The 20,197-nt window shown below is 40.3% G+C and overlaps 1 protein-coding gene across 7 annotated transcripts in view; it reads left to right on the forward strand.

Annotated features, from left to right (window-relative positions):
• Positions 1-20,197, forward strand: part of Ambra1 (autophagy and beclin 1 regulator 1) — a 281,415-nt gene that overhangs the window by 106,066 nt on the left and 155,152 nt on the right. For 5 of the 7 annotated variants that reach the window (XM_045153306.1, XM_004657205.3, XM_004657208.2 and 2 more), the window contains 2 exons: positions 7,798-7,884; positions 14,754-14,933. In XM_045153306.1, the coding sequence (XP_045009241.1) occupies positions 7,798-7,884; positions 14,754-14,933 (267 nt within the window). The remainder of the gene's footprint in view (positions 1-7,797; positions 7,885-14,753; positions 14,934-20,197) is intronic. The other 2 variants (XM_004657206.2, XM_004657209.3) reach the window with 1 other exon arrangement.

The raw sequence follows: 20,197 nt of genomic DNA on the forward strand, positions 1-20,197 counted from the left end.
TTGGGGTTATATTCAGAAAGTCTTTGCCAAGACCAATATGTTGAAGGGTTTACCCTGCTTTTTTCTCTAGTAAGTTTCAGAGTTTCAGGTCTGATGTTAAGGTCTTTAATCCATTTGGACTTAATTCTTGTACATGGAGAGAGAGAGAATCTATTTTCATCCTTCTACAGATACATATCCAGTTTTCCCAGCACCATTTGCTGAAGAGGCTGTCTCTTCTCCAATGAGTATTTTTGGCATTTTTATTGAATATCAGGTGGCTATAGCTACCTAGACTTACATCTGGGTCCTCTATTCTGTTCCATTGATCTACACGTCTGCTTTTGTGCCAGTAGCATGCTGTTTTTGTTACTATGGCTCTGTAGTATAGGTTAAAATCAGGTATGGTGATACCTCCTGACTTATTTTTGTTGCTCAGCATTATTAGAGATATTCGAGGTTTTTTGTGATTCCAAATGAATTTTTGGGTTGTTTTTTCTATTTCTGTGAAGAATGCCTTTGGAATTTTGATGGGGATTGCTTTAAATGTGTAGATCGCTTTTGGTAAGATTGCCATTTTCACAATATTGATTCTCCTAACCCAGGAATAAGGGATGTTTTTCCATTTCCTAGTGTCTTTGGCAATTTCTCGTTTGAGTATTTTGTAGTTTCATTGTAGAGATCCTTTACTTTCTTGGTTAGGTTTATTCCAAGGTACTTTATTTTGTTTGATGCAATTGTGAATAGGAGTGATTCTCTGATTTCATCCTCTGTGTGTTTGTTGTTAGCATATAGGAAGGCTACTGATTTCTGTGTATTTATTTTGTATCCTGCTACGTGGCTGTAGGGGTTTATCAGCTCTGACAGTTTGCTGGTAGAGTCTCCTTAAAAGTATTTTTAAAATTAATTTTTTAGGGCTGGAGAGATGGCTTAGCGGTTAAGCGCTTGCCTGTGAAGCCTAAGGACCCCGGTTCGAGGCTCGGTTCCCCAGGTCCCACGTTAGCCAGATGCACAAGGGGGCGCACGCGTCTGGAGTTCGTTTGCAGAGGCTGGAAGCCCTGGCGCGCCCATTCTCTCTCTCTCCCTCTATCTGTCTTTCTCTCTATGTCTGTCACTCTCAAATAAATAAATAAAAAATTTAAAAAAAAATTAATTTTTTATTTGCAAGGAGTTGGAGGTAGGGGTGGGCATTCTAGGGCCTCTTGCTTCTGCAAATGAACTCCAGATGCATGTGCCACTTTGTGCATCTGGCTTCATGTGGGTACTGGGGAATTGAACTGGGTAATCAGGTTTTGCATGTAAGTATCTTTAACTACAGAGCCATCTCTTCATCCATCCCCTTTGAGACAGTGTCTTGTTCTGTAGCCTAGGCCTATTTTGAATTTATGAGAAGTAAATAACTATGTCTGGTTTAATTTTATTTATTTATTCATTTTTATCTTTGGTCTTTATTTTATTTATTTGTTCATTTATTTATTTTGTTTTTCAAGGTAGGGAGGGTCTCACTGTAGTCCAGGCCGACCTGGAATTCACTATGTAGTCTCAGGGTGGCCCTGAACTCATAGTGATTCTCCTACCTCTGCCTCCCGAGTGCTGGGCTTAAAGGCATGCGCCACCACGCCCAGCTTATTTTTGGTATTTTGAGGTAGGGTCTTGCTCTATCCCAGGCTGACCTGGAATTCACTATGGTAGTCTCAGGCCTCATACTCACAGCTATCTTTTTACCTGTGCCATCCTAGTGCTGGGATTAAAGATGTTTGCCACCATGTCCAGCTCCTGGTTTAATTTTTTTTAATTTTCAAATAAGTTCAATGTGTAGCAAAGTGCAAAATAGTAAAGAATTTTCATATGTCTTTCACTTACATTCCCTCATTGTCAGCATTTTTTCTGCTTTATCATTTTCTTTTGTTGTATTTACACGTGAATGTGGTTGTACCTTTGTGTGTTTATGGTGGTTATATTTACATTTTACATATTTATAGTTATATTCTTTTGAGTGTATATGTATGAAAGGGAGAGAATGTGTGTGGTCACATACATACCATAGTACATTATGAAGGTTAGAAGATAACCTTGGGTGTTGGTCCTCATCTTCACCTTGTTTGAGGCAGGGTCTTCTCTGGCCTGCAAGCTTCTGGGGATTTTCTTGTCTCTGCCTTCCATCTTGCCATTGGCATACAGGGATATCTGGCTTTGCATGGGGATGTAGACTAGGGCTCTTTACCCATTGAGCCATCCCCCCAGCTTTATTATTTTAGATCTGAATAATCTCAAATTGGTTGTAATTTTAAGTCTGAGAGTACTGATCTTCAGACTTACAAAAACAAAAACAAACCTTAAAGACTTTTGAGCTGAACATGGAGGTGCATGCCTTTAATCCTAGCACCCAGGAGGGTAAAATCAGCATGAGTTTGAGGCCAGCCTGGGGCTAGAGTAAGTTCCAGGTCAGCCTATAATAGAGTGAAACCCTGCCTCAAAAAAAAAAAAAAAAGTGCAGGGTATGGTGGTGCACACCTTTAATCCCAGTACTTGGGAAGCAGAGGTAGGAGGATTGCCATGAGTTCAAGACCACCCTGAGACTACAGAGTAAATTCTAGGTCAGCCTGAGCTAGAGTGAGTCTCTACCTCAAAAAACAAACCAAAACAAAACAAAAAGACTTTTGATGAGTTTTTGTGTGTATTCTGTATATTATGATTTCACATAAAGCATAAATTGGAATATTTTCTTCCTGCTCTCCAATAGGTCAAATAGCACAGCCCTTCTACTTTTACTTGGATACAGCCGACAGAAAGAAGCGGGCAAGTTGGTAGAGACGAAGTTTGGTTTTTTTTTTTGTTTTTTTTTTTTCCTGTTAGAGTTTTGGTGGCTCTTTCAAACATTTCTAAATGAGATTATAGGTTGGAATGAAATGACAGCTTCAAGCTGCTGTTCTTCCTGATTTTACATTATCAAATTGCATAATAAATCATTAAGTCAAGTCAGATTTGTTAGGGCCAGAGCCAAAGGCACACAGTTGCCACCTTGTTCCATTTTCTTGTGCCATTCCCTATTCTCTGTGCAAACAGTTGACACTAGCAGAGAATGCTCTTCCTTTGAGCATCCTAGGAGTGCTGGTGATGTTTACTCACCTAGTAACTCTAGTTTAATCTTTAGTCCACATCAGTTGGAAAGGCCTGTTTTTATTCCAGGAGAATTTGTATTCCGCTGGTGATTTGTGTGGGTGAGGAAGCACTGCTCATCTGGACTTGCTGTCTTGATTTTGTGCATTATCAGTTGTAATGGTTTTCCAGTCCAACTACCTTGTCTAGGGAGTAGTTGGTACCCAAGGATTCTGTAGTAATAGGCACAAGGGATGCATGTTCCAAAAGAACCTCATCAAGGGCTCCCCAGAGACAAAGCCTAACATTTTGATTCTACTGTGATATGAAGAAGTCTTCCTAATTAAAATAGGAAGTTAGGGTAGGAACTAGAAACATATAGGATTGTCAGATGGAGTCATTAAAATTGAACCTGTTGGGCTAGTAAGATACTCACTGGGTAAAGTATTTGCTGTGTAATCATGAGGGATTGAGTTCAGGTCCCCAGAACCAATGTAAATACCAGTTGTGCTGGCCTATGCTAGTTATCTCAATGCTGAGGAGGCAGAGATAATAGGATCCACCAGGCATGGTGGTGCACTCCTTTAATCCCAGCACTTGGAAGGCAGAGATAGGAGGATCACCAAGAGTTCAGAGCCACCCTGAGACTACTTAGTGTATTTCAGGTCAGCCTGAGCTAGAGTGAGACTGTACTGCGGGAAAAAGACAAGATAATGATTGAAGAAGACAATTAATAATGAAGACCTGTGGCTTCCACATACACACATGTAAGTGTGTATCCCCGTACACATGTGAACATATGTAGATATATACATACAAATTGAAATTATCTAAGATCTTTCAGTTCACAGATTTTCTTTTAGCATCTCTGATTCAAAGTCCTCTTATCTATTCATTTCTGTTACTACTTTGATGTAGTGGTGGTTAATATTCACTGCCTAACTTCACAGGTTCATTTCTAAGCAGAAGCCCTGAAGGAGACTGATCACTTGGCTGTCAGCCTTTCAGCTCTGTGCCTTACTAAGCAGCTATTTGGAAGTAACAGGTCTCTGGGATACTCAGGACTAATTGCAGAGCGCTTTGGTATAGAAAAATCTTGTGGGTCTTTGAGTACAGGCAGGTTTGTACCAGGCCTTGCTTTCAGTTTTCAGTTCCCACCAAATCAGAAAGAACTAGTTTATTAGTAGTGAATAATTACTATATGAGATGACCCAGGTTGACCAAAGGACGTTAAGTTATAGTTCAGAACAGAAAACAAAGTTCTTGCTGGGTGCAGTGCACCTCCAATTCTCTGGTGGCTGGGGCAAGATAATTTGGTAGTTCTAGGCTCAATATGAGCTATGTAATGAGTTCATTGCCAGCCGAGGCTATCAATTCTGTAGAGGAAGAGGGTGAGGACTCATGTGTTTGATTACATAGTAGGATAACTAGTGATTATAGTAACAACAATGTACTGTATATTTAAAAAAACAAGAAGAAATAATTTTGACAGTTTTCACCATAAAGAAACATTAATGCCCCACCAATATGTATATTTTTTTATGTATTAGTTAAAAATAAAATTTAGAGCTTGGCATGGTGGTGCACACCTTTAATCCCAGCACTCGGGAGGCAGAGGTAGGAGGATCGCCATGAGTTCAAGGCTACCCTGAGACTACATAGTAAATTCCAGGTCAGCCTGGGCTAGAGTGAGTCCCTACCTTGAAAAACCAGAATAAATAAATAAATAAAGTTTGGGGTTGGAGAGCTGGCTTAGCAGTTAAGGCACTTGCCTGCAAAGCCAAAGGACCCAGGTTTGATACCTCAGAACCCACGTAAGCCAGATGCACAAGGTGGCACATGCATCTGGAGTTCATTTACAGTGGCTGAAGGCCCTGGTGTGCCCATTCTCTCTCTTTCCCCCCCTCTTTCTCTCAAACAAATTAATAAACATTCAAAACAAATAAGTAAAGTTTAAAAGCCAAGGGATACCGGGAGTGGTGACACACACCTTTAATTCCAGCACTTGAGAGGCAGAGGTAGGAGGATCACTGTGAGTTTGAGGCCAGCCTGGGCTAGAGTGAAACCCTACCTCAAAACAGTAAATAAATAAAGTGTAAAAAAGAGGAAAGACATGCCATGTGTAATAAATGGCACAAAACATCTGGCATTTCTTTTGTAGTAACAAGAGACCCTGACATGCCTGCCCCCAAATTAATTAATTTTTAAATTGTGCTTTTAAAATATATTTTATTTATTTATTTATGTTTTATTTGAGAAAAAGAGAGAGAAAGAGAATGGGTGCACCAGGGCCACCAGCCACTGTAAATGAACTCTAGACACATGCACCCACTTGTGCATCTGGCTTATGTGGGTCCTGGAGAGTCAAACTGGGATCCTTTGGCTTTGCAGGCAAATGCCTTAACTGCTAAGCCATCTCTTCAGCCCTAAATTGTGCTTTTATTTCTTAGTGGACTTCTCAATTCCATTTCCTATCACAACCATTGTATTTCAAGCAAGTGCCTCCATTTTGTATTTCAAAGATGCAGACATGCCATTATTTTATGTGTCCTCAAAGGGAAAAACTTCCTCTGCCAATTAAACTGTATCACACAATTTTAAGAGACATCCTAATTTATGACATTGGAATGTGAGGAAAATAGTATGTTTTGGAATTGATGAAGTACAACATTTCTGCTGCTGTAAACTGTAAAAAAAAAAAAAATCAAGCAGAGAGATGATGCATTTTATTGCTTTCTTCATTGGTTATATTGTGCTATTTCCATTGAGTGCTAGAATTGTTTGAAATGTGGTCATATAGGCCTTGTCCAACTGTTTAGCAGTTGATGGTCCCAGGCAGGAAAGGTAAAGCCAGGTTGATAGGGTCTTGATGGTCTCATCATAGGCTGTTACTGGCAATGTTGTGTGCCAGTTGCTGGGATAAAGTGACTACACGTGACTATACATAAAACCAGCTGGTTTTAATAACACTGAATTGAATTAGCTCAGTTGGAAAAGATTGGTAGCTGCTGTCCTTATCCTGTAGATCTGTTTTAAAGAGGGGTCTGGCAGGGAGCCAGAGACCTGTTCCTGGGAGAGCTAGGCAAGATGCTGCTGAAAATGAATAATATTCGTCTCTTTCTGCGAGTACTTCATTTGAAACATGCTTCTGCCACAAGCTTGACTCACTACCATTGCGTGTATGACTTGGGAAGCTGTATGGGATACCAGGGAGCCCCTAGGCCCTATGTGCTTATCAGATGTATTTTAACTACCTTTAGAGGTATATAAAGAAGAAAAGGGTACACTGGAGAGATGGCTCAGTGGTTATAGGAGCTTGCTTGTAAAGCCTAATAACTCAGGTTCTGCGCCCTAGTAATACGTAAAGCCAGACACACAAAATAGTGCATGTGTCTGGAGTTTCCTGGTGTGCTTATCTCTCTTTCATAAATAATAAAATAATAAATAAATATTTATTTATATATTATATTATTATTGTTATAATAATGAATAAAATAATAAATATAAAAAACAGGGAGGAAAGTTGCTAAAACTTATCAATCAGATTTCATGCAGAAGTCTAGATTTTTGACTTTCTTTAAAAGAAAGAGGCAACAAGATTGAGCCCACATAGTATACTGGTAACAGCTGGAACTGAGTGATGGGATATAGAACCTTCTTGTTTGCCAGTGTCCCTTGCTCACCATGGCTACATGTAGTAGATACTTGTTTCCTGCCTGAACTCTGGAACGTCTTGCAATATGAGAAGAGATTTGAAGCAGTGTGGAGCTGAGATAGTCCTTCACGACAGTCCTGGCATTGTTCCTTATCAGCTGTGTGCCTCAGACCCATATATTTTAATTGCTAGTCCCAATGTTTTCATGTATGCAGTAACACTTCTCTGGGTTGTGGTGAAGCTTCAATAAAGAAATACTAGCGAGGTGTCTAGTGTATTTCCTGGCACCTAAAGTGCTCAATAAAATATGTATATTATACAGCATCAGCTGAATTTATGATGGGGCTAACTGATTATATGTGGAGGTTTTTGCCATTTGTTAAGAGAGCCCTAAGCAGATCTATCTCACAGAAAGGGTATGGACAGAGCAGAATGAGTAGAAAACAAGGAGGTGTGGATTATGCTGGCATACAAAAACTGATTGCCAAGATAAGTCCTGGCACTATGTGGTAGTCTCTTGTGTGTGCCTAATTTTTTCTTCCTGTGTGGATCCTGGCTTCCTATTTGTCTACTGGAAGAGAAATAAGATCATATTTCTGAGGTACTTTTTCATTTCTCACCAAAGAGCAGTATTCAACATAAAGTAGTAGCTATATCTATTATATGGGCTTTATAGCTCTTTATTTATATTTTATTTTTATTTATTTATTTGAAAGAGTCAGAGAGGGGGGTGAAGAGAGAATGGGCGCACCAGGGCCTTTAGCTATTGGAAACAAACTCTAGACACATGTGCTACCTTGAGCATCTGGTTTACGTGGTTCCTGGGGAATTGAACCTGGGTCCTTTGGCTTTGCAGGCAAGTGCCTTAACTGCTAAGTCATCTCTCCAGCCCTCTTTATTTATTTGTCTACATGCTTAGCTTGTTGGAAGGGTAAAGTCTCAGGTAACAGGTGTTAGCTGGCTGCAAAGGGGAATATTATTTATTTCTCTCCCATTTCCCTTTATGAATGACCTCTGAGTTGGTAATTGACAGGGATTATTGCCATTTTTTTAATCTCTGCTAGGAGGCTGCTGGAGTCTTCCCTCATTTCATTATCCCGTTATGATGGAGCAGGATCCAGAGAGCACCCAATTTACCCAGACCCAGCGAGGTAAGGCCAAAGTGAGAAATGGCACTAGGTGGGGGGGAGGGGCGGCCCTTGGGGTTGCCAAGCTGTTGGAAGCTCCGTCCTGTGCCTCTCTGGTCCTGGTGCTCTTTTACTCTTCAGTTACAGTTTTAAGACAGGTGGGTCAGGTGATTGGGAATTGTTACAGGTAAGTGAACAGCATCTCTGGTGACAGAGAATTATGACTGAGCTCTTGTCCTTGGAGCCTCACTGCTGTTAGTGGAGCATTAGAGGATCCTATAGAGGCCACAGGTAATCACAGGATTTTCTTTCCTGCTGCCTGAGAAACTGTTGCCCATCAGATGAACAGCTAAAAGGGGAACCAAGGTTTTAAACATTTCATATGAGGGAAAATAACACAAACAAACAAAACTCCCCATTTGCTATCATTTGACAGGAAATTTAGATTATCAAAGGACAGGAGTCCAAGCAGTTATTCCCTTTTTGAAAACTACTTGAGGGAATAGATGAAGAAAGAGTAAATTGAGGGGCTGGAGAGATGGCAGAGTTTGCAAGCTCTTCCTTGCAAAGCCTGATGGCCCAGGTTTGATTCCTCTGCACCCACATAAAGCCAGATACACAATGTAGTGCATGTGTCTGGAGTTTGTTTGCAGCGGCAAGAAGCTCTGGCACACTCATTCTCTCTCAAATAAATAAATAAATATTTAAAATGACTTTAAAAAAGAGTAAATTAAAGGGTATAACTTGTCATTTATGTAAGTGCTTGTTTTATGTTAAGAAGACATTTTAAAAGTTCTTGAAAATTTTTAAAATTAAAAAAAAGAACTTAATTTTTTTCTTATGATCTCAAGGCCCATCCTTTCCTCTTGCTTATAGAAGAACCAAGGATGAATTGTTGAACTGTTGTATTATATAATTATCTGTAGGGAGCAACCTCATGTGTCTGTCATAGCTGGGTTTGATGATTCTTATAGAGGCCTAAAAAGGGTTACCCTACTTATTATTTAAGTAATACCAGAGCATATTATAAGACTTTGCCAAAACAAAATGAGGATTTATGATGATGGGGTTGGCAAGTTGGCAGTATAGGTCAGAAAACACTAGATGAACTGGGCGTGGTGGCACACACATTTAATTCTAGGACTTGAAGCAGAGGTAGGAGGATCACTTTGAGTTCTCTGAGCTCAAGACCAACACGAGACTACATAGTGAATTCTAGGTCAGCCTGGGCTAGAGCGAGACCCTGCCTCAAAAATAAAATAAAATAAAATAAAATAAAATAAAATAAAATAAAATAACATAACATAACATAACATAACATAACATAACATAAAATAATAGAAGAAGAAGGAAAGAAAACATTAGATGAGTTTTTCTTTGGATTCAGACTTTTCCATCTATCTGGACATACTAGACCACGGTGATTCTGAGCTTAGGAAATTACTTATTTTGTTTCTTTTCATTTTTTGAGGTGAAGCCTGATGGCTAGGTTTAAGGAACAAAAAAAAAGAAAAATAGCAAGCAACTTAGATAACTGAAACAAGGAAATTTATGTTAGTTCAATGTTGGAAAGGTATATGCCTTTAATAAAAAGTATTTCACAGTTTTAAAAACCCTGAAACTCTGTGATATACAATTTCTTTCAAGGCTCATTTCCAGAAATTTTAGCCTAGAAGAGGTCTATGATCATTCTCTTTTTGTGGCTGTTAGTTTTTGGATTTTTTTTTTTTTTTTTTGAGGTAAGGTCTCACTCTAGCCCAGGCTGACCTGGAATTCATTATGTAGTCTCAGGGTAGCCTTGAACTCACAGTGATTCTCCCACCTCTGCCTCCTAAGTGCTGGGATTAAAGGTGTGTGCCACCATGTCCGGCTTGATCATTCTTTTTTTAAAAATATTTTACTTAATTATTGGAAAGGGAGAGAGAATGGGCATGCCAGGGCTTCCAGCCACTGCAGACGAACTCTAGACTCATGTGCCACCTTGTGCATCTGGCTTACGTGGGTCCTTGGGCTTTGCAGGCAAGTGTCTTAACTGCTAAGCCATTTCCCCAGTCTGTGGTCATTCTTTTTTTGAGATAAGGCCTAATGCATGTAGCTTTGTCTGGCCTTGAACTCCTGCCTCCACCTCAGAATGCTGGGATTACAGGTATGTCACCACCAAGTACAGCTAAATTCTATTTTTTTTTTTTTCCGGGTAGAGTCAGTCTCACTGTACCCCAGGCTGACCTAGAACTCACTCTTGTAGTCCCAGGCTGGCCTTTACTTTAACTCATAGCAATTCTTCTACCTCTGCCTCCTGAGTACTGGGATTAAAGGTATAAGCCATCACACCTGGCAAACTCTGGTTTTTATAGATTTTTATTTGTCTTCCTTCCATGTAATCTGTTATTTATTCCTTCTTTGATCTCTTTATTACTGAAAGTGTCATGCTTTCAGGTGTTAGCATTTTTATACTTGTCCTTTGAATACAAAATATGTTTTTGGAGGGGGGGTATTCTTTGAAGAGAACTCAGTGATTTATTTAAGTACTTAAAATTTTCACTTGGCATACTTGAGAGATGTTTTATAGTTTTCTGGCTCTTCAGTAGGAGAATAATTGTTATTATCTCATCACCTGTTTATTTTCTCTGTACTGTATGGATAGGCTGGGGCCTTTGAAATGTCTCCCTAACATGTAGAAACTTAGGTCTCCTCTGGATTCATAAGAGGACAAGACTGGAGTATCAGAAGTTCTTACCCTTGCCCTTCCGTTACCTCTCCCTGCCATCTCCTCTCCTCCCCTTCTCTACCACTCCTTATTTCCTCCTCCTCTCTTTTCCTTCCTACCATTGATTCTGTAGTTTCATAGTTTAGGGAATTCTGTCCTATAGTAAAATTAAACAGTTTGGGGATAGTAGATATGTAGGGATATGTAGATATGTTGCGGCCCTACATAAAAGGGCCATTTTTATTCAGTATTCTTTTTACCACTAGTCCCAGTAGTGGTATAATTTTTCTGTTGGTTAGGGTAATGTATAGCATGAGGAACTAATGGATTTAATAGATTGACAATCTCTTCAAGATCAGTTTTCTAAAACTTATTCTCTGGCTATTTGATTTTCTGGTCTAGTTAGCTTGAGAACTTAACTAGTGTTTGATTTCTGCTGGGAGATTTCTATGTATTTGGTAGCTGTAATAGCAACTCAGAAACACTGACTTCTAGCTGGGCGTAGTGCTGCACGCCTTTAATCCCAGCACTTGGGAGGCAGAGGTAGGAGGATCACTGCGAGTTTAAGGCCACACTGAGACGACATAGTGAATTCCAGAATACTCTGGACTATAGTGAGACCCTACCTTGAAAAAACAACAGCAACAAAACAAAAACAAAAAACATTGACTTCTGTGTGTTGAAGTATTAGTGTTCTGAGTTCTAAAGATTGTTAGCCAGTACCTTGGAAATTCTGTTTGATGGCTGGCTAGGATACCACCTATGATGATAGGCATTTCAGAGACAGCTTCAGGTCCTATTGTAGTTGACTGCAGGCTCTCCTTTGGTCTAGGTCAATAGCCTTATTGAGAACAAAGTGTCAGAGTACTTAAAAGTCAGGCTGCAAGATATTTACATACATACATACATGTATATGTATATGTATATGTATATGTATATGTATATGTATATGTATATGTATATGTATATGTATATGTATATGTATGTATAGGTTTTTCAAGGTAGGGTCTCACTGTGGCCCAGGCCCTGGAATTAACTATGCAGTCTTAGGGTGGCCTTGAACTCATGGTGATCCTCCCACCTCTGCCACCCAAGTGCCGGGATTAAAGATGTACACTACCACTCCTGGTTTACAAATACTTTTAAAAACTTATTTTGAAGTGAGTGGGTCTTGATAAGATGCCCAACCTGGCCTCAAACTTGCAACCCTCCCTACCTTGCCCCGCCAAATCCACAGTCCTCCTACTTCAGCTTTATGAGTAGCTGGGGTTATAGATAGCCACACACCATTGTGGCTAACAATAAAATAATTTTTGTACCAGGCTGGGTGTGGTGGCGCACGCCTTTAATCCCAGCACTCGGGAGGCAGAGGTAGGAGGATCGCCGTGAGTTCGAGGCCACCCTGAGACTCCATAGTGAATTCCAGGTCAGCCTGAGCTAGAGTGAGACCCCACCTCAGGAAAAAAAAAAAAATTGTACCATTTGGATACAACTATCCTTTTTTTTTTGGATTCTCATTGAAAAGGAAACAAAGGAAGGTACACATACCTTTTCCTTTTTATATATTCAAACATTATAGAAGTTTATAACATGTAAAAGTTCCCAGGCTTATAACTCTTTTTTTTTTAACCTAAATATAGAAAATATAGGGGCTGGAGAAATGGCTTAGTGGTTAGGGCACTTGTCTGGGAAGCCTAAGGACCCACATAAGCCAGATGTACTAGGTGGTACATCATCTGGAGTTCATTTACAGTGGCTGGAGCCTCTGGCACGCCCATTCTCCCCCCCAAAAAAATATTTTTTAAAGAACTATGCAGAGCCAGCACTTGGGAGGCAGAGGTAGGAGAATTGCCATGAGTTCAAGGCTACCCTGAGAAACCTTGACAAAAAAACAACTGTGCAGAGCTGGGGTGTATTTCAGTGGGAGAATATATGCTTATTAGCATGGTTCAGGCACTGGGTTCCATCCCTAGCACAAAATTATTTATATATTTATACACACACACACGCACACATACATACACACATACATACATATGTATATGATGGGCTGCAGAGATGGTTTAGCTGTTAAGGCACTTGCCTGTGAAGCTTAAGGACCCTGGTTCTATTCCCCAGTACCCATGTGAGCCAGATGCACAGGTGGCACATGTGTCTGGGATTCCTTTGCAGTAGTTAGAGGCCCTGGCATGCCCATTCTCATCTCATTCTCTTGCTCTATCTGCCTCTTTCTCTCTCTCAAATAAATAAATATAACTTTTTGAACACACAAGCATACCACTCTTTTAACTCTCTTTTCCCCACTTAAAATTTTACTTTAGAAATGTTTTCTTATGACTGTCACCATGCCTAGCTAATTTATTTCTTTTTTTTTCCCTCCTCCTCTTTTATTTTTTATTTTTATTTATTTATTTTTTTTTTGGAGGTAGGGGCTCACTCTACCCATTTACTATGTAGTCTTAAGTGACCTTAATCTCACAGCAATACTTCTACCTCTGCCTCTCAAGTGTTTAGATTAAAGGCATATGCCACTATGCTCAGCTAATTTATTTTTTAATGGCTCTACAATATTTCTGTATGTGGACATAATGTGTTTAATCTTATTGGACATTTGGATTGTTTCCCATTTTCACTAATGAAGACACTGTCACAAATAAGCTTGCTCATGTAGACATTTATGTTCCTATATATTTCCGTAGAATAAAGTTCCTAAAGGAATTGTGTAAAAATGTGTGCCTCAGGTTTTGAGTCTTGACGTTGGCTAAGCATTCACTTACTATTACCATATAAAATATTTTTCTGTTATTGTTCTCAGTTCATAGCCTCAAATTACATAACTGTTTTATAAAGATGAAAGGAAAAGGTTAAGAAAAAAAGGAAAGGAATGTGTACATTTGTATGCTGTACCTAGAAGTCACCAGGGAGTAACAGGATACTGAAGCCTTGGTTTGAAGAATGTGATTCTAGACTGATGATTTATTGGAATAGTCCTCGTGAATGAGATGTAACCTACTGCTCTGATTCTAAAAACATATTTATTTTCTGTTCTAAGTACCTAATCACTCTCAATTCCTATCTGGATGCTTGGCCCATGTTACAAAATACCTAACTGATCTGTAACAGAAAGAAATATTTTAAAAAGATGTTTGTAAGGAGTTAGGTGAAAAATGGAGCTGTGTGTATTTGTTGGAGAAGTCATGGTGAAGATACCTGTGGATGTCTTTGTTAATCATTTGGGGTCGCCATTTCCTGTTCATTTTATCATCTATAAAATGAGCAGAGATAACGACTAGGCTTTCTTTCCTTTTCCTTTTCCTTTCCCCTTTCCCTTTTCTTTCCCCTCTCCCCCTCTCCCTCTCTCCCCCTCTCCCCAAGGGCTCCAGCCACTGTAAACGAATTTCAGGCACGAGGCGCCCTCTTGTGTACATGTGCAGCATTGTGCGCTTGCTTTACTGTGCGTCTGGCTTATGTGCAACCTGGAGATTCAAACATGAATTTTTAGGTTTTGCAGGCAAGTGCCTTAACTGCTAAGCCATCTCTTCAGCCCTTTCTTTCATTTCTTTTTTTTTTTTAATTTTTTTTTTGTTTATTTATTTGAGAGCGACAGACAGAGAGAGAAAGAGGGGGAGAAAGAGAGAGAGAGAGAAAGAAAGAATAGGCACGCCAGGGCTTCCAGCCACTGCAAACAAACTCCAGACGCATGCGCCCCCTTGTGCATCTGGCTAACGTGGGTCGTGGGGAATCGAGACTTGAACTGGGGTCCTTAGGCTTCACAGGCAAGAGCTTTACCGCTAAGCCATTTCTCCAGCCCCTTTTCTTTCATTTCTTAAATTGGATGATGAATAGTGAAAAGCTGTGAATCTGTTGAAGGGCACATTGATACGCTAAGCCAGTTCCTTAAGAAGCTAAGAAAGAAGAAAAGCCCAGTGCCAATCCTCTTGGGGAGAGACAACTCTTGATCAGAAGGTGACTGGTAAACTGCCGATTTGTCTTGTCTTAGAACAAAGATTGGTGATAGTGTGGTAAATATGTTTTGCAGTACAACCTCCTGGTAAGTTAAATATCTTGTATTTTTCATGTATCTGGAATTTGCCTCAGCAGGGAAATGCTATGGGAGAGCTGGATTTACTGTCTTTCACAACATTCCCTACATTAGTGCTAGTTTGTTCATCTCTTTCTCTCTCAGATTATCTCCTGCTGCATACTATGCCCAGAGGATGATCCAGTATCTCTCACGTAGAGACAGTATTCGTCAGCGCTCCATGCGCTACCAACAGAACCGGCTCCGTTCTTCCACCTCCTCCTCTTCCTCAGACAACCAGGGTCCATCAGTAGAGGGAACCGACTTGGAATTTGAGGACTTTGAGTAAGTACATGCTTAATTTACTTCCTCTCCCTCCTCCAAATCTGAGTGCCTCCACGTTGGCCACTGCCTATGTAACAGTGGTGTGCAGTTACTATTCATGAGTAACAGGAGAATGAGGGAAAGAGCTCAAATGCTCAAGCCCTCCCATTTCTGACAGTTGCATTGCTGATTTACTGGAGCCTATGGGAAGAGATAGCCCATTAGGTCCCAGGCCAAAGTGGGAGAGGATAGCTACTGCTCTTCAGGCCACATTTTTATCTCCCTTTTGCACATAGTAGAAATGCTTCTCTGGAGCTAGCCTCACAGCACCAAGGAGGCAGGAAGGTTGTACATATTCTCTTGACCAGAGTAGGTATGAAATACAGGTTTTTAAATGCTTAGGTTTCCGTACAAAGTACATTTTATATCTTAGTATCCTGAGAAGACTAGCTCATTGAGATCCAACTCCTTGTCTTTCTCTTGTTATTTGCTCCTCACCATTGATCCTTTGGACATTGCCTATCAAATTAATATGGTGGATTTAGGAGTGATATCTTGCTGCTCCTGCTACTGCTGCTGTGCCACCACTTCTTCCTCTTCTCCTCTCTCCCCTCTCTTTTTTCTTTCTCCCCCCTTCTCTTTTTTTTTTTTTTTTTTTGTGTGTGTGTGGTTTTTTTTTGGGGGGGGGTTCAAGGTAGGGTTTCTTTCTAGTCCAGGCTGACCTGGAATTCACTGTATAGTCTTGTGTGGCCTCGAATTTATGGCAATCTTCCTACCTGTGCCTCCAGAGTGCTGGGATTAAAGACATGTGCCACCACACCTGGCTTCTCTTTTTGTAAAAAAAAAAAAAAAAAAAAAAATTATTTTCAAGGATAGAGCATTGGGGGGGGGTGGCGTTCATTAGAAAATTAATGAGTATGAATTGGTGCACCGGGCCTCTTGCCACTGCAACAACTCCAGAAGCATGTGCTACTTTGTGCATCTGGCTTTATGTGGGGACCCAGGCTCTAGAATTCAGGCTCACTAACCTTCTGGGTTTTGTCTTCTCCATCCTGCTGTTCGTGACCTTTCTAACCACTTGTTGTGTTTCTTCCCAGCCTAAAATAAGTGTTCCTTGCTTGTATCAAATTGGATATTTGGCTCTTGTTTTGAGTCTTGCATTTTAATGTTCATTAATATGCAAAACAAGAGAGTGTTCAAGAAAGATCCTTAAGCATTCCACTCGCCTCGTTTATTTATTTATTTATTTTGCTTGCATTACTGGACTATGATAGTCTTCTCTGCTCCTCCCCTTGACATAGCCTCACTAGGCCTGGGATCTTGAGAATTCATGCCTCTTCCTCAACCTTCCTCCTGCTAGCTGCATGGATACTTCTCCATAAGCTCTCTGTAGCAGAGCTTGGGAGTGTGTTTGATCTCTGCCAGAAAGAACTAACATACAGTGAGACCACCTTTACACCATTTGCTTTCTTGGTGCTTTTGTTAAGCTAGCATTTGCATTTTTGGGAGCAAAAGAAAAAAAAAGCAGATTTATTTCAGAAAGATTTAAATACGCAAGAAATTCAGAGATCACTTGAAACAGCTTTGGTAAATAGATCACAGGAGTGTAGTGGTTCTTTGTCATCAGTCACCAGAGAAAAGCTGTGCTTCTCTCTGACTCTCGGCTCACGTCTTTCTCCAGCTGTCCCGCTGGGCAAGGTGGATGCCTATACCAGCACTGAAGGAAATAGCCAGGCACATTCCTGTAATGACACATGTTTTTCTGGAGATCTCATAATTTTTACAGCATTAATGTTTATTCAAGGAAGCGGTGTTATTGTGCTGAAGGGCTTGGAATGTAGCTTAGTGGTAGAACACTTGCCTACCCAAAAAGCCTAAACAAATAAACAAACACTCTACATATACAGAGGTTGTTGTCATTGTAGTGCTGCTGAAAAGCCTGGGTGATTTTAATCTCAGTTATTTTGTGGCCCTCTGAGAGTCATTAGTTTAGATTGTCTAGCCCATATATTTCCATATACTTGGAAGGCTAAGTTATCTCTTAGCAGTGGCATAATGTGGGGATTATGCCTTTCAGCTGTACCCTGTTCCCTGCCTCGTGACTTGTCCTTCATAAAGGAGTTCTAGGTTACTTTAAATTGTTCTGTTCTCATCTTACCTTCCCTTTCTTCTGCTACCACCTCCTTTCTCTCTCCTTCCTTCCCCCTCAGCTTTCTTCTGTCAGACTGCCTCCTCCCTGTGCCCACCTGTGCTCTCATCTCCCCCCTGGGCTTCAGCATGACCTCATTTTACTTTGCCTTTTCCACCTTTTACGCATTGACTTACCCGTGTTTTTCCTAAATATCTGATATTACCAATGGGCTAATTTATCTAATGTTCCTCCAGAAGCCCCTCCCTGAGCAATCTGCCTTTGTGTGTGTGTAGGGGGGGTAGCCCATAATCTTGTATTTAATAGCAGTTATGGATTACATTAGCATTCTGGTCTCCTAGTAAAAGAAGCTGCTGGCTGATTGATAACTAATTTACTGTTTCTTTTTCTTTTTCCATTTCTTTCCATTCATCTCCTTCCCACCCTGTTGTTAGATTATTAAAAGAAAGATTCTGTGCAGGTTTGGTAGAGTAATACTTAGATTTTTTTTTTTCCTTAGAGGAAAGGTTTATTTAAGAGAGGGTGAATAAGCATGGTGGGGGTCTTTGGTTCTTAGGAACAAAGCAGGTGAACCTTCTTACAAGTTGTTTTGAAGGGGAAAAGTTCCATGCCACATGCCCTAGGGTATGTGCTAGGAGCCACAGTGGCACTAGACAAGGGTAAGGGAAGTCAGGAAGGCACTAGATAGGACCCAAGGGCATGATTCAGGTGGTCTTAGGGCCCTTGGCAATAGGAGGCTGGTTTTACTTTCCTGTTCTGGACCTTGGGCTGTATCAAGATTCTTAAAGTGACCATATCTGTGTTCTAACACCTGTGAACTGGTTATAATTACTCCTCTTTAAAAAAACATTTTATTTTTATTCATTTATGTATGTGTGAGAGAGAAAGAGGCAAAGGCAGTGAGAGAGAGAGAGACATACCAGGGCCTGTAGCCAATGCAAATGAACTCCAGATGCTTGCACCACCTTGTGCATTTGGCTTTATGTGTATCCTGGGGAATCAAACCTGGGTCCTTTGGCTTTGCAGGCAAGTGCCTAAACCATTAAGCCATCTCTCCAGCCCTAATTACTCCTCTTAATCTCTAGTGCTCTGAAGAGTGAGAAATTAGGGAATGTACTAGCCTATTTTAACTTTTCTTCCCTAATTCTATTTCTTAGCTTTGATAACTATAAGGCGTGTTAGAGATTTGTACTGTAATAATTCATAGTTCTTTCAGGTACAGAGAAATAGGGAAAGTAGATAACAGCCTGGAATCCACCTAATAGTTAGGGTACCAGTAAGAGACAATTTTCTTCATTTGGGTTTAATTACCTTCACAGTGCATTGTACTCCTGCCTGTGAGGCCCCACATCAGCCTCTTCACCTTTCTTCCCTTTGCTCAGTTAGTCACAAATCATTTTGCCATTCTCGAACAATTCCCATCCAGGTGCAAAATGTCCCCAGAAAACCAGAATCTTTATTCTTTAGTTAACTCTTTCATCATCAATTTAAAGAAAGTATTAGTTATAATATTTTTCATATGTATACTAAATAAAAACATAATGTACATGCTAATGTGTCAATTTTATGTATCTATATATGTATATGCGTATATGTACTATATTGCCCAAGTGTATGTATATATATATAAAGATGTTGAGATATATATGTCATATGTATATGCTTATAGATAGATTATTTTATTTGTTTACTTGGGAGAGAGGGGCAGATAGAGAAAGAGAAGGGCATGCTAGGGCCTCTAGCCACTGCAGACAAACTCCAGACACGTGCTACCTTGTGCATCTGACTTACGTGGGTACTGGGGACTTGAACCTGTGTCTTTAGGTTTTGCAGGCAATTGCTTTAACCACTAAGCCATCTGATTTTTTTTTTAATTTTTAATTTTTTTCCAAGGTAGAGTATCACTCTAGCTCAGGCTGACCTGGAATTTCCAATGTAGTCTCAGGATGGCCAGGAACTCACGGTGATCCTCCTACCTCTGCCTCCCAAGTGCTGGGATCAAAGGTGTGCGCCACCACACCCAGCTACTTTTAAATGTTTCTCTTTTTGTTTTCTCAAAGTAGGGTTTTACTCTGGTTCAGGCTGACTTGGAAGTAGCTATATAGTCGCAGGGTGGCCTCGAACTCAGCGATCCTTCTACCTCTGCCTCCCGAGTGCTGGGATTAAAGGTGTGCGCTACTATGCCTGGCTTAAAAATATTTTTATTTATTTATTTGCAAGCAGATAGATAAATAGACAGACAGACAGATAGATAGATAGATGGATGATAGATTGTGTGTGTGTGTGTGTGTGTGTGTATGCCAGGGCATCTAGCTACTGCAAGTAAAGTCCAGATGCATGCATCACTTTGCGCATCTGGCTTTATGTGATTACTGGGGAAATGAACCTAGGTCATTAGGCTTTACAGGTAAGCAACTTAACCACTGAGCCATCACTTCAGGCCAAATGTTTTCATTTATGTATTTGAGAGAGAGAGAATGGTTTCACCAGGACCTCCTATCATTGCAAATGAATTTCAGATACTTCTCTTCAGCTCAGATTGTTAAATTTTGTTCAATACTTAGATAACCAAGTCAGGCACTATGAGGTCATGGATATCCAGGCCATTTGATGTCTGGAGGGAGCACGTTTTAAGGAGTCTTACCCTTCCTTTGGCTCTTACATTCTTTCCGCCACCTCTTCCACATTAGACCCTGAGCCTTGGAAGGTGTGATCAAGATGTTACTCAGGGCCGGGCATGGTGGCGCAAGCCTTTAATCCCAGCACTCGGGAGGCAGAGGTAGGAGGATTGCTGTGAGTTCAAGGCCACCCTGAGACTACAGAGTGAATTCCAGGTCAGCCTGGGATACAGTGAGACCCTACTTCAGAAAACAAAACAAAACAAAACAAAACAAAACAAAACAAAAAAAAGATGTTATTCAGTATTCCAGTCACTTCTTTCTAGCACTATGATACCTTCTGAGTCATCCCAAAGTCACTGCCATCTGAAAAGAGAAGATTCTCTACCCAAAGTGAGAGTAACGTTAATATAAGGGTATAAATATTAAGAGAAGTGCTTACTGGGCAGTTTGATAAGCATAGTATATACATTTTCCAGAATCAGCAGATGTTACACCCCTAAGGCTCATGACTACCC

The sequence above is a fragment of the Jaculus jaculus genome, chromosome 1, assembly GCF_020740685.1.
Source record: "Jaculus jaculus isolate mJacJac1 chromosome 1, mJacJac1.mat.Y.cur, whole genome shotgun sequence".
Taxonomy (NCBI): domain Eukaryota; kingdom Metazoa; phylum Chordata; class Mammalia; order Rodentia; family Dipodidae; genus Jaculus; species Jaculus jaculus.